This window comes from Sorex fumeus, unplaced genomic scaffold (assembly GCF_029834395.1).
Source record: "Sorex fumeus unplaced genomic scaffold, SorFum_2.1 ptg000098l, whole genome shotgun sequence".
NCBI classification, from domain to species: Eukaryota; Metazoa; Chordata; class Mammalia; order Eulipotyphla; family Soricidae; genus Sorex; species Sorex fumeus.
In genome coordinates, this window is record NW_026606155.1 from 75,528,922 (window position 1) to 75,543,580 (window position 14,659).

Below are 14,659 nucleotides of genomic sequence, written 5' to 3' on the forward strand. Positions count from 1 at the left end.
TTTTAGTTTTAATTTCTCATTAACCCCATTTTATGTTATGTTTCTTCCTTTAAATGTAATTTGAAGATTGTAAAAGGAAGAAAGGGCAAATATACATCATCATAAGGATCCCTAAGGATTTTTATGAGGAACAAATGATCTTTGACTTTGTGGAAAAGGGAATGTGTTTCACTGAATTATAATTTAATTTTTATACATTTTGTTTATGCTTAAAATTTTTTTGGGGGGTAGTATGGCTTACAACAGTTTCTATATTATTTATTCTTGCAATTCTACTTAACCATCTCAACCACAACCGCATCAGTATCCCTCCATCACTGTCTTAAGATTGCTTCTCACTCACATTTTTGTCACAGATCTCTATTCTGTTGCCACAACTGACTTCCAGATTTAACTTTCTAGAAATTAAGTGCCCAAGGTTATTGTATATAGCACTGGTCTCACTGATGTGTTGGTTCTTATTTCCATAGTTCTTATCAAATTGTAATTGCTGACATTTGTGAGGATGAATTAGGATTATTCTCAGGCATAGTTTAAAATACTAAATTTCAGAAAGTCAAGTTGGATAAAATAATTTATTTCAGAAGTAAGATTAGTTATAAAAATTCCAGCAAATACTTGTTCTGTTGAATATTCATTGTTTTATAGTTAATAAAATAATCTATTCACCAGAAAAGAATAAAAATGAGAAAAAAGACTAGATTATAGGAGATAATGATATTTTACATACAGCAAACAACTAAATTACTTCTGAGAACTGTCTCCAAAGTATGACAAATCATAAGTATTTATATATTAAGCCTTCCATACTCCATAATGCAGTAGGATTAGTCTCTGGAGTATTGGAAAAATTTCTTACATATTTTCCTGAATGATTACTACTTAGCATGTAGAAAAACTTGTGGTTTTTCCCTATTAAAGAAAATTGTAGACATATTTCATTAAAAACATTGGTGAAATTCAAAGAAAATGTTGTAAGAAGAGGTGTATCTACCTCTGAACTTTAGCGCATAAAGAATAGAGTTATGAAAATTCCTAATAATCCATATGAAAAACAAGTTTTAAGAATTCTGAGTAGTAGAAAATATAATGATTAGTTTCAAAGTGGTAATTTTGTTTCACACATATATATTTTCAGTTAAGAGCCTGGGAAGTTAAAACTAGAATTAAATTAAATGATACTGTTTACGATAATTAGAATTTATGGAGAGCTTATGTTTTCATCTTACAGTATTATGCTACTATAAACTTTGGTCAAATTACTTTTTCTTTTTAATACTTTAAAAAAAGATAGAACTGTGCTTAACATTTTACGGTCAATGTCAAAAGTGAATTTGCATATACATATATACTTTTTACTTTATCAACTGAGTTTTAGATCCACTACTTGCTTTTAGGGACACTGACTATTTATCTTTTAGGGACACTGACTAACTATCACCTGCTATTATGGATTGGAATTGCAAGCATGAAAAGTGCTTAAAATACTGGTGTTACATTTTGCTAATTATCTTTTTTAAATGATGGCAAATAGTAAGCAATTAGCTGTTGTGAAATCTACCAATGAGTATATTTATACACTACAGTGTCTAGCAAACTACCAAAACTTCATTCATAAGGAAAATAGAGCTAGTGCGACTTCAGTATTTGGTAATTGTCTCCCCACCTTTTTGGCATTAGAAAAAATTAGAGAAAATCAAGAATTACATAGATACCAATTACTGTTGATGATCAAGTAGTAAAAAAAAAAAACAAAAGAAAATTCCTTTAAATTGAAGCCAAATGACAAGAAAAGTTTGTTTTTCTTTGTCAGTGTATTTTTACATTTCTTTATTAATGTATTAAATAAAAAGCAAACCAAAGTACTACTTAAGAATGTGCTTGGAATGGCTTCTGGGAACGACTTAGTGTGGCCCCAACCCAGAAAATAAGTGTATGGTACTGTGCTTAAAATCAGGGTTTTTAAATTATTGGATAAAAATGTCTACAGTATTTAAATGTAAAGAAGCATTTGTATAACTACAAAACAAGAGCCTAATTCAGTTTGCAATAGGGAAACAAATGGGCCAATTAGGGGATGTGTGTTGACATGGTTTGAACTTCTTGGTTTCAGGTTACCTGTTTAAATATGTACAAGACCAAGGAACTTTTTTATACAGACACTATTAAGTGGTGTATTATGAGTCCTTCAAATAGTTTACATTTACTCGACTAGAAAATGTCCTTTTTAATAATCTGTGGGTTTTTTTTTTTGCAATATAAAATGGTGAGTTCTTTTTAAAAAAGAATATTGCTGATGCTAAATATTGATCAATCTTGATTGCTTTAGTGGAGAATTCTAAGATGCAAGAATATTTGCCAAAACCTTCAGAGGATTTAACTTACCAGCTTAATTTACAAAGAGATTTATAGATTTATAGTAGGATTTATACAAGTATTCTGTGTAGCTGAGAATGGAAAGAATCACAGACAGATTCTAAAAGACTTCCATGCATAAAGGGAAATATCCCTTGTCTATGACTCAACATGAGAAGTTAACATACAAGATTAGGGGTTATAGATTAATAATTTTATCAGCATGTTTCATCAACATGCTGCTGATACTCTTTTTTACTAATAGCTACCTGCTCCTAAAACAGTAGTGAAAGTGGGTGACATTTACAACTAGTGTGTCCACAGGCAAAAATAATGTTTTACAAAATATACTGGATGAATGAAACTAGCTAATATAGACATACAGGGTCTAGGACAATTTTAAATAGTCTAGATTTTCATAGCACAATTAAGGACTTATTGATATTGAGAATTTGTGAGCTCTTCCTTCTAAGTGTTTGCAGTCATAAAGCTTGGTTACGCCAAATCAGTGAGGTTTTAAAAACAGTCAAAAAGAAACTATCCTATAAGACAGAATAACTGAATGGAAGTGAAAAATCACTAAAAATCATGTATAAATAAAAAGACAAAATATAAATTCCAATCTGTGAACAAATTCCTTATCTGTAGTGGCAATGAAAATTATAAAAGATGTATACTTTCAAAATTATTGGATAAAAATTTCAGAATTGTTTAGTGTAATGATAATGGATTTATAATGAAGATTAAATTTCATATCTGATTCTTTGCATGGGTTTCCTCAAAAACCGTGCATCAGGAGCTGGAGCAATAGCACAGTGGGTAGGGCATTTGCCTTGCATGTGGCCGACCTGGGTTGGATTCCCAGCATCCCACATGGTCCCCCGAACACCATCAGAAGTAATTCCTGAGTGTAGAGCCAAGAGTAACCCCTGTGCATCGCCAGGTGTGACCCAAAAAGCTAAAAAAAAAAACCCCAAAACATGTATCAGACGTTAACATTTTATTCAAAGTTTTAAATTCAGGGCTTCACACATGTAAAACAGATGATGTACTGCTGAGTAATGCATCATATCCTGAGACTTAAAAAGAAAACTTTTTTCAGATTGTACAAACTTTAGGTTCTGTGGAAACTGGGCCCTCCTCTTCCTGAGTGTAAGAGTAAAAAAAGTTATTTTTTCTTTTTTAATCAGTATTTACTGTTAGTTGGTAGCAAATACATTTATGGTTTCCAATTAGTTCTATTGGTAGTGGTATAAATTTGGGCAAGTTATTTAATGCTTCTTAACCTCAGTTTTACATCTGGAAAAGAAGATACCAATAATGTATACACCATAGGGTTGTTTAACTAGTTGTTCAAGTAGAGTTGAAGAAACTAGGCATCAGAAAGGTAACACAGAGGTTAAGGCACTTGCATTATATCACATACAGTCACCTGAGTCTTACCAGGAGTACTACTGAGCACTGCTGAGCAAATAAAATAAATAAACCAAAAGAAATAAAGGAACTCATTAATACAAAGTGCACAATATATGTTCATAAGTCACAATAATTGTATTATTTTATTGTCTGGGAACTTTTGTTTAATAGATTTGGAATTCTCCTACTTTAACTATTGACTGTTGAATATGAATGACAATTTTTTAATAAGTTAAAATATTCATGTTTTTATGTGAAGTTTAATTCATTTATCCAGATTAATTTGAAAAAAATAAAAGTAATTTCTATTAAAAATCTCATTTGTTTTGATATTGATTACTATATCTAGAAACTTGATATTCTCACCTCATACTTTTTAGAATCAAGAGAAATTTCAAATGATTGTTTAGTATTTGACTACTTCTTTACTGTAATTAATTTCAAACTGATTTAGTGATTTTAGTATAATTTGGTAATAATAAGACTGATGATATTTGATCATTTGTATCATCAAGATGGTAAAGACATAGATACATAGATTAGTTAAAAGGCCCTCCCGTTGATCATCGATTTGCTCGAGCGGGCCCAGTAACGTCTCCATTGGAGACTTTGTTGTTACTGTGTCTGGCATATCGAATACGTCACGGGGAGCTTGCCAGTCTCTGCCATGCGGGCGAGATACTCTCGGTAGCTGGCCGGGCTCTCCGAGAGGGGCAGAGGAATCGAACTCGGGTCGGTCATGTTGGCCGCTTGCAAGCTATGTTCAGCTAGGGAGAGAACAAGCATAGGTCAGTCTTAGGTCAGTCTTCATGATGAGAAACTGTGTATGCTCATAGGACAATTATAATGCTTTAACATGAAAATCATGCCCACCACCCTATCACAGTTTACATGACAACTCATGATATTATGTAAAAATGATCAGGACTTCATACCCCAGTTATATCTGGCTATCCCCACATTTGGGGAGGAGGGTGGGTAGGAGCAGGAATAGTAAATTCCTATTCCTAAATCATAAACAGAGACTAAACAAAGACAATGTTAGTTTCCTGGATATTTCTGGAAAGTCTTAACTATTTCCTCTTCTTTCGATAAACACTTCATCTTCACTTGGATATTTTACTTGCCTTTTTCATACTTTAAAATAAATATCTGTTTGATTTATTTTTATTTTTTTCTTTGTTTGTTTTTGGGCCACACTGAGCAGTGCTCAGGGGTTGCTACAGCTCTATTCTCAGGAATTACTCCTGGCAGTTCAATCCTCTGCATCCCCCAAGCACTGCCGAGCTGGCCAAGTGCAAGCGACACATCGTAAGACACTAAATACCCATCTTCCGGAATTGCCGTACCATATTTGATAGGGTTCAAATATGGTAACACCTACAAGGGCGATTAGAGGTCACCCCAAAAGCCTGTATCCCTCTCGGAAAGACTGGTAAGCTACCGAGAGTATTCCGCCCGCATGGAAGAGCCTGGCAAGCTATCCGTTGTGTATTCGATATGCCAAAACCAGTAACTGCAATGGGTCTCATTCACCTAACCCTGAAGGCTTCACCGACATGGCAGCACTGAGAAGGATGAGAAAGGAGAGGCCGATAAAATCTAAAAGCCGAACTAGGCTGCCACAACGAAGGAAGACAAAAATGATCGTCTGTACTTTCAATGCATGTATGCTAGCATCAGATGCATCCATCGAGGACCTGATGACACAAGCGCGAATGATCAAGTACGACATCATTGGTCTGAACGAGACAAGAAGGCACGAATCTCACCATGCCGTTTTCAACACTGGAGAAGAATTGTTCCTCAGAAAATGCGATAAAAGAGGTGTCGGAGGCGTCAGTGTTCTTGTCCACACAAACTTGGCCATGAGCATTGATTCATTCGCATGCCAAACAACCCGAATCGGATGTTTACATTTGAATAGATGTGGCTCACTGCCTGCAGTTTCTATCTTCGTTGTCTATGTACCAACATCTCATTACGATGAAAGAGAAATCGAGAAGTTCTACATGGAGCCGGAAAAGTTCTATAAAGAAGACCACACCTTCTACAAGATCATTGTGGGTGATTTTAATGCCAAGATAGGACTGAGAAGATCAGCTGAAGAACTTCACATCGGGACCCATAGCCTAGAATGGAATGAACAGGGTGAGAGACTGTCTGAGTTCATCATGTCGACCAAGACCATCCATAGTAACTCACAGTTCCAGAAGGCAGAATCTAAACAGTGGACATGGGAGTCTCCTGGTGGACGATTCCACAATGAAATAGACCACATCATATTCAATTGACGGTTTTGCCTGACTGATGTCACTGGTGTCCCAAAATTCCGAATGGGATTGGACCACCATCTCCTTCGTGCAAAATTCTACTTCACAGAGTGGGGAGAAAGGGCTGCAAAGTTTAAAAAGAGAACTCCCACAACGACCAACAACTGGGGGCTCTTTGGCACTATTGCGGCAACATGGGAAGATGCCATTGTTGACAAAATTGACGAGGAATAAGATCGACTAGTTCAGCACCTCCATGATTGTGTGAGGAACTCCAAGAGAGAGATAGCCACAAAAAAAATGCCTGTCTTCGAAAACTCTTGAGCTTATTTGCAAGCGTGGTTTGGCGCATGCCTCGGGCAACCGCAAGCTAATGTCCGAGCTCGCAAAGCAGTGCAGAGATGCGATCAAGGAAGACCTCAAAGAGAGAAGAGCAGAAGTGCGGGTAGATGCGGCAGAAGCCGGGAAAAGTATTCGTAACACCCGCCTGTCCTTCGCCAACTACAAGACCAAGATGACTGCCCTCCGACGTCCTGATGGATCCATCACATCCTCCAGAACGGCAATGAAAAAGATTATCCATGACTTCTACTCAAATCTCTTCAATAGCCATGTCCACTTGCTGACATACCAAATTCCACAGGATGGATATGTCGTTCCCAACGTTCTCCCTTCTGAAATCTGACACGCCATTTCGTCAGTAAAGAAAAGAACAGCACCTGGCCCAGACAAGGTCAGACTCGAACACCTGAAGAACCTGCTGTCAGTACTCATCAATACACTGGCTCGACTCTTCACACGCTACCTGTCTGAATGCAAGGTTCCATCCCAATGGAAAACCAGCAGGACCGTACTACTGTTCAAGAAGGGAGACATCCATGACATTGGCAACTATCGCTCGATCTGCCTATTGTCTGTCATCTACAAGTTGTTCACTCGAGTCATCCTAAATAGGATTGGCAGAACACTAGATGAAGAACAACCATGAGAGCAAGCCGGGTTCCGCAAAGGATTCAGCACCATCGACCATATCCACATGATAACCAAGCTCATTGAGGTTTCTCGGGAGTGCAAGATGCCGCTCTGTTTAACATTCACTGATTTAAAGAAGGCCTTTGAATCTGTTGTGAAGGAAGCGGTCATTGAAGCCCTAGCCAATCAGGGCATTCAAGCCCAATACATCAAGATCTTCCATGAGCTGTATTGCGGATTCACTACCAGGATCTCACCATTCTACAAAGAAGTAATTATTGATGTCAAGAGAGGGGTTCGGCAGGGTGATACCATTTCACCGAAACTTTTCAGTGCCACCCTCGAGAACATCATGCGACGACTGGAATGGGAAGGAATGGCAGTGAAGGTAGATGGTCGGCAACTACACCACCTCTGCTTTGCTGATGACATTGTTTTAATAACACCAACCATCAGCCAAGTAGCACAAATGCTGGCCGACTTTGACGGTGAGTGTGGAAAGGTAGGACTACAGCTGAATCTTACAAAGACAATGTTTATGAGAAACAGCCTCGTTCCTGATGCCCCATTCGCTCTCAACGGAACAACCATCTCCGAATGCAACAACTATGTGTACCTAGGTCGAGAAGTCAACATGACAAATGACCTGGCACCCGAGCTGCGCAGGAGGAAGAGAGCAGCTTGGAACGCCTTCAAGAATGTTGAAGAAATAGCTAAAAGGACGTAGAACCTCCGGCTCCGGGCACATCTCTTTGATTCCACTGTTCTTCCTGCATTAACATATGCCTCAGAGACCTGGGGCCTATGAAAACAGGATGAGAATGCTATTCAGGTCTCCCAAAGAGGAATTGAAAGAGCTATGCTTGGAATATCACGTTTCACTCAAATGAGAGAAAGAATCCGGAGTTCTGACATCTATCGATGATCAAGAATCAGGGACACTGTCTCATTTGCCAAGGTGTCAAAAATCAGATGGGCTGGTCACGTAATGAGATTTAAAGATGACCACTGGAATGGAGCTGTTACCAACTGGATTCCATGGGATGTCAAAAGACCGCATGGCCGCCCACCTACCAGATGGTCAGACTTCTTCGTCAAGATCATGAACGATTGGTTTGAGGGTCTTCATGTTCCCAGAGTGAACAGATGCCATTGGGCTACACTTGCCCGTGACAGGGACAAATGGAGATGTTACTGGCGCCCACTCTAGCAAATCGACGACTTATGGGAAGTTAAGTGATTAAGTGATTTTTCTTTGTTTTTGGGCCACACTGAGCAGTGCTCGGGGGTTGCTACAGCTCTATTCTCAGGAATTACTCCTGGCTGGCTGTTCAATCCTCCATATCCTGCAAGTACTGCCGAGCTGGCCAAGAGCAAGGCAAGTGATAAATGTTTATTTTAAATATTTCATATTTTTCATAAAATTCTTTTTTTTTGAGACATAAGAATCAGGGTCTGAGGGTCTTTTGTCTCAGTCTCTCTCACAATTTATCAGTTACTCCCTCCTTACATCTTACTATCCTGCTTTTGGTTTGTTTGTTTTTGTGCTGTACTCAGTGGGGTCAGTCGCATGCAAGGGCATTCAAGTGTCTTACCTGTTGTATTATCTCTCTGACTCTTCTACTAGGCATTTTTACAGCCATTAATAGAGTCTGTTATTAGGTTGCCTACTTTTTTTGCTTATAAATCTACTAGGGTTCTGAAACAATTAACATTAGGAAGATTTGCTTCTTTTGCTCACTTACTAGATTTTCAGGCATACAATATTTCAACACCAAATGACACCACCACTGTCAACTTCCCTTCACCAAATGTTCTATACATGTACCTCACCTCTATACCACCAATGTGTCCAATGCCCCTGATTCTTGCCTCTGTTACTTCCCGTGCATCTCTTCTTATCCCCACCCTGCTCCATCTCTCTCTTTTCCTGGTCTTTTCATTTCTGTAATCTAAGACCAAGTGCTTGCCCATTTTTTGTCTTCAATTTAATTTTTTTTTAAAATCAAATCACTGTGAGATAGAGCATTACAAAGTTATTCATGATTGCATTTCAGTCATACAATATTCCAATATTCATCCCTCCACCAGTGTAATCTCTCAACAGCAATGCCCCCAGTTTCCCTCCCACCCCTACAAGCCACCCTCCAACCGCACCCCAACCTGCCTCTATGGCATCGGCCTCTCTTTTCTCTCTTTCTCTCATTTTAGGTGTTATCATTTGAAGTACAGTTGCTGAAAGGTTATTATCTATATCCCTTTACCTGATAAAAATGGTCAGGACTTCATACCTCAGGTATATATCTGCCCATCAGTTCTTGTCTAGAATGATCATTTCTAACTAGTATTGTTATAATGGACCCTCCTCTATTTTTTTTTCTTTTTGGGTCACACTCGGCAATGCACAGGGTTTACTACTGGCTCATGCACTCAGGAATTACTCCTGGTGGTGCTCAGGGGACCATATGGGATGCTGTGAATTGAACCCAGGTCAGTTGCATGCAAGGCAAAAGCCCTACCTATTGTGCTATTGCTCCAGCCCCTCCCTCCTTTATCTTAACTACCTTTTGCATCTTGCATTATTTTGATAAGGGAGATCACTCAGCATTTGACCTTCTAACTTTACTTAACATGATCTCCTCCAGTTCCATACAAGTTGCAGCTAATTGCATAATTTCATAATCCCTTGTGACTGCATAGTATTACACAGTATTAATGTATACAGTATACTTAGTATACATAATATTACACGTGGACATATACCACACTTTCATTATCCACTCATCTCTCATCTCTTGTTGGGCACCTAAGCTGATTCCATATCTTGTACTAAGTGAAAGATAAGTTTAGACTAAAATCAGAAATAGTTCTTAAGTTAGTAATTTTTAAAAAGTAATTTTGGGGTTAGAGAGTTAATAAAGGGATTAAAGTATCTGCTTTGCATATAGCTAAACCTAGTTCTACCTCAGGTTGACATCACATGGTCTCTTGAGTATCCCAGGTCATGGCCACAGAGGTCATTGAGCACCATAGATACCAAGCATTTAGCTACCAAGCACTGCCATAGTGACCTGGATACCACCGGTTGTAGGGCCTGAGCAGCACCACTGGAGCTCTCAAAGTGCCTCTATTTGCTGAAAGGCTTCCCCAGGCCTTCCTGAGCACCATTTGGGAGGTTGCCCCTTACAGTTATATATCTATCTCTACTATTTTTCCCTCTTGTTACAGAATATCCCATTCTGTGGCCTTCAATGAAAGAAACTGTGGTTGGTCTACTAAGTGAATATAATACAGTCATCCCTAACAAGTGCATTTTGTTGCTCCTAGGAAAAGCAACAGATGAACCACATAAAAAACCACCAACAGCAACTTCGGACTATAAAAACAATTAGTGGTGGGCTAGAGAGATGTTCAGCAGACTGGAAGCTTGCTTTACATGCAGGAAGCTGGGATTTTCTCCCTGACATCACATGATTCTCTAAGTACTGCCAGGAGTGACTTCAAGTCCCCAGCTCGGAATAGCCTCCGAGTTCTTTTGGGAATATCCCAAAATCCAAAACAATAACAAAAAACAATTAGTGATTACCAGAAGTGAGGAAGGGAAGCTCTGTTAAGAGATGATTGGGTAAAGAAAGTGTGGTATAGATCCATATGAAATTCTATGTATACTGTATACATTGCATACTGAGGAGTAATATGCAGTCACAAGGAGTAATGAAATCATGCAATTAGCTGTAACTTGGGTGGAACTGAAGGATATCTTGTTAGCATTATGAATGAGGTCAAATGAACCCAAATCTTCATTCAATGATGTCCTGAAAATTTTAAAATGTTCAAATACAATGACTCTTGAATAATAAAAATATTTCAGTAGAAATATAAATATTCCATTTTATTTTGTTAAGGTAGGATATTTTATAAAACACACCATGACAAAACTGTATTCTGAAATTCTATAATGTTGTAAACCATTGACAAATCAATAAAACTTGATTAAAAGAACTAAAACACTTCTGATTATCTGCAACTAATTTTATCAATCTATCCTTCTCTCAACAGTAAAATAAAACTACTCCACAATATTACAGTCAAATTTTACTTGCAAATATATATGCAGAAATTCATGTAAAATGGCATTGAATTATAGGTTATGATATACTTATATGAATATACTACAAATAGGTATGATTAATGTTGATTTTAAATATACTCACTATAAATGTGTTCTCTCTCTCTCTCTCTCTCTCTCTCTCTCTCTCTCTTTCTCTTTCTTTTAATTTTTGGGCCACACTAAGTGATGCTCAGGAGTTACTTCTGACTCTCCACTCAGGAATTTCTCTTGGTGGGCTCGGGGGACCATATGGGATTCTAGGGATGAAAATGTATAAGGCACATGCAAGGCCTATGCCCTGCCTGCTTTTCTATCACCCCCTCCCCCCGTAGATGTTCTCTTCATGATATTTAATAATTAAAATTGAAGGAGGGACTTATTTCACATTGCCATTGTAAGATTATTAGGTGTTTTCTGCTAAATTTTTCACACTATGATGGGATCACGAATCACGAATCACGACCATCCTGTTATTTGTCAATTGCCTCGAGCAGGCCCCAGTAACGTCTCCTTCATCCTAGCCCTGAGACTTTTAAGAAAGTGCTATATTCAAGGCTCTTTAGGAGAATGAGACCCATCATTGTTACTGATATTTGGCATATTGGGTACCCCACGGGGATAAACACAAAATATTCAAATTAATTTAATTCTTTACAAAATTTTTCAGAAATACTTCCATGTCACAGTTTCCCAAAATCTATCAGAAATGTAGTACATTTAATTGGCAATAGGTAATATGCAGAGGGAAAGCTCTGGGATTTGAGAAAGCTAAAAGTGGTTTAGCTCTCTGGATGTAAGCCATTTTCTTTATTCAACAAGGTAGCCAATATCTAATGACAAAAAATAAATCATCATGGGACACATTTCCCATAGTCCCAGTTCAATCCTCATTCTAAAGCAAAATGAGAAGATGATAAAAGAGTGATATACAAATCTGAGAAGAGTCTTGCTTAAGTTATTATTTATTATAGTGATGGTATCATGACTATACAGCTCTCTTACTGGAGAATTTTGCTTGAAAGAAGCCAACTTTTATTTCAACCTTTAAAAAAATTGTAGATAATTAAATCAGGTGGGTTTATTTTATACAAATAACTTTTTTGATTGTTTTACTTGGGACTTTTTCCTTGAAAATTAGTGAGATCTTTAAACACAAAGAAACTTGGAGTAATGGCTTGTGATACTTAAGACTTTGGTCAAACCTCTGTTTCAACCACAAAGCATTTCCATCCTTGTTAGTCTGGTACATAAAATTTGTTTTGGATATGTCAATAAAGGATTTAAAGATTAATTTATATAATATTTAACCTCATTTTAAATTCTACTATACTTAATTGCACTACAAAGATTAATTTATATAATATTTAAGTTTATTTTTAAATTCTGCAATACTTAGTTGCACTATAATACTTAGATTGCACTACCAAAACATACTAACCTTTTATATTTATTGTAATTCATCAAAGTATATTCCAGCATCTGGACAAGAAAGTCTTCAGATGATTTACTTTTAAGTACCTTAAATAAATCAGATCTTTGTATTTTTGGCTATTATTGCTATATATATATATATGCATTCTATACTGATATTAGCTATATTAACCTATTTACTTACAGTATAATGTTAGTTTAGGGAATATTTGCATTAAAAACAGTTGCCAGACGTTCTGGAACAATAGTTAACAGAAAATATGAAGCAAACTTTTATTTTTAAATTTTTATCAGTGAAACACCATGAGGTAGAGTTGTAGACTTACAAATTTTTGTGCTTGGGTTTCAGTTATACAATGATCAAATACCCATCCCTTCACCAGCGCCCATTCTCCACCACCACTGATCCCAGTATCCCTCCCACCCCCCACCCCACCATCCCATCTTGCCTCTGTGGCAGAGCATTCCCTTTTGTTCTCTCTCTCCTTTTGGGTGCTGTGGTTTGCAAAAGAGGCATTAAGTGGCAATATTGTTTGGTCTATAGTCTACTCTCAGCAGGCATCTCCCATCCTGGGAGGATCCTCCCAACATTTTTGATGGTATGATTGTTAAGATTAAGTAACAGAAAAGGAGAGTTCAGAGAGGGAAAAAAATCACTGTAAAATTTTAGGGGAAAAGGTATATTTTTCCTTGAAAATGTGTTCTCTGGAGGATTTTCAAAAAGGTGAAGCTTTTTATAGTAACTCAAGTAGATATTAAAAAGAGAAAGGAAAGAAGCTAGAATGAAATTCTGTATGCTTCAAGCAGTGTCTTTCAATTCTGATTTCTACAATATTGATTTTATTTGCTATGATCAGATTTAAATTATTTTTTAACTATATTTACCTTATCTGTTAGAATGAAGCATTAATTGAGAGAATAATTTGTGACATCCACATATAAGACTTTTTGATAATAACTCATTTTCCTAATGAATATTAAGAAGAAACTATTAGGATTTTGGCCTACTTTTCTTGCTCTTGATGATAATCTATTAATATATCTTTATAGGCACTTCTGTTGCAATCTGAGACTATGGACCAAGGAAACTATTCTAGGGTGGCAGAATTTATTTTGCTGGGACTCTCCAATTCATGGGAACTCCAGTATTTCTTCTTCATTTTATTTAACATTCTGTACATTGCTATTGTTCTGGGTAACTTCCTCATTGTCATCACGGTGATTTCCGAACCTGCCTTGCACACACCCATGTACATCATGCTCAGCAACCTTTCAGTTCTTGATGTTTTTCTAGCTACTTATGCAACCCCTAAGATGATTCATGATTTTCTATATGAGCCCAAGACCATCTCCTTTGAGGGATGCATGGCCCAGATATTCTTACTCCATGTCTTTGCTGGTGGCGAAATGGTTCTTCTGGTAGCCATGGCATATGACAGGTATGTAGCCATCTGCAAACCTCTCCATTATGCAACTATCATGAACTTGTGTAAGTGTACAGGCATGGTGATAGGTTCTTGGGTCATTGGAGTCATGCACTCGTTGAGCCAGTTAGCTTTCACTGTAAACTTACCCTTCTGTGGACCAAACATTGTAGACAGTTATTACTGTGACCTTACTTTGGTCATCAAACTGGCCTGCACAGATACTTATATTCCTGAACTATTGATGCTTTTGGATAGTGGTCTCATGGGGGTGACCTCATTCTTGCTCTTGCTGATCTCCTACACAGTCATCCTAGTGACAGTTAGACGCCGTTCCTCAATGGGCATGGTCAAAGCCCGCAACACTCTGACAGCTCACATCACTGTAGTGACCCTCTTTTTTGGACCTTGTATCTTCATCTATGTTTGGCCTTTTGGCAACTTCCCAGTGGACAAAGTTCTTTCTGTGTTCTCTACAGTTTTCACACCTATATTGAACCCTATCATCTACACATTGAGAAACAAAGAAGTGAAGGCAGCAATGCAAAAACTGAAGACTCGCTATGTAAATTCCAGGTCGCTTTCCCAGATGCCTCTTCCCAAACTTGATTTGCTGAATTGAACCAACAGGAGAAAATTTGAGGAAAAGTGGATTTACCTTTTCTTGTGGCAATGAT

The 14,659-nt window shown here is 37.5% G+C and overlaps 1 protein-coding gene across 1 annotated transcript; it reads left to right on the forward strand.

Moving 5' to 3' along the window:
- Positions 1–13,632: 13,632 nt before the first annotated feature.
- Positions 13,633–14,604, forward strand: LOC130041703 (olfactory receptor 4K15-like). The gene has a single exon (XM_056133947.1). It carries the CDS (start codon positions 13,633–13,635, stop codon positions 14,602–14,604), a length of 972 nt encoding a protein of 323 aa, XP_055989922.1.
- Positions 14,605–14,659: the final 55 nt, after the last annotated feature.

Bases quoted from the DNA above. Each gene is read 5' to 3' on its own strand.
- LOC130041703 (XM_056133947.1), top strand. From the start codon at position 13,633: ATGGACCAAGGAAACTATTCTAGGGTGGCAGAATTTATTTTGCTGGGA.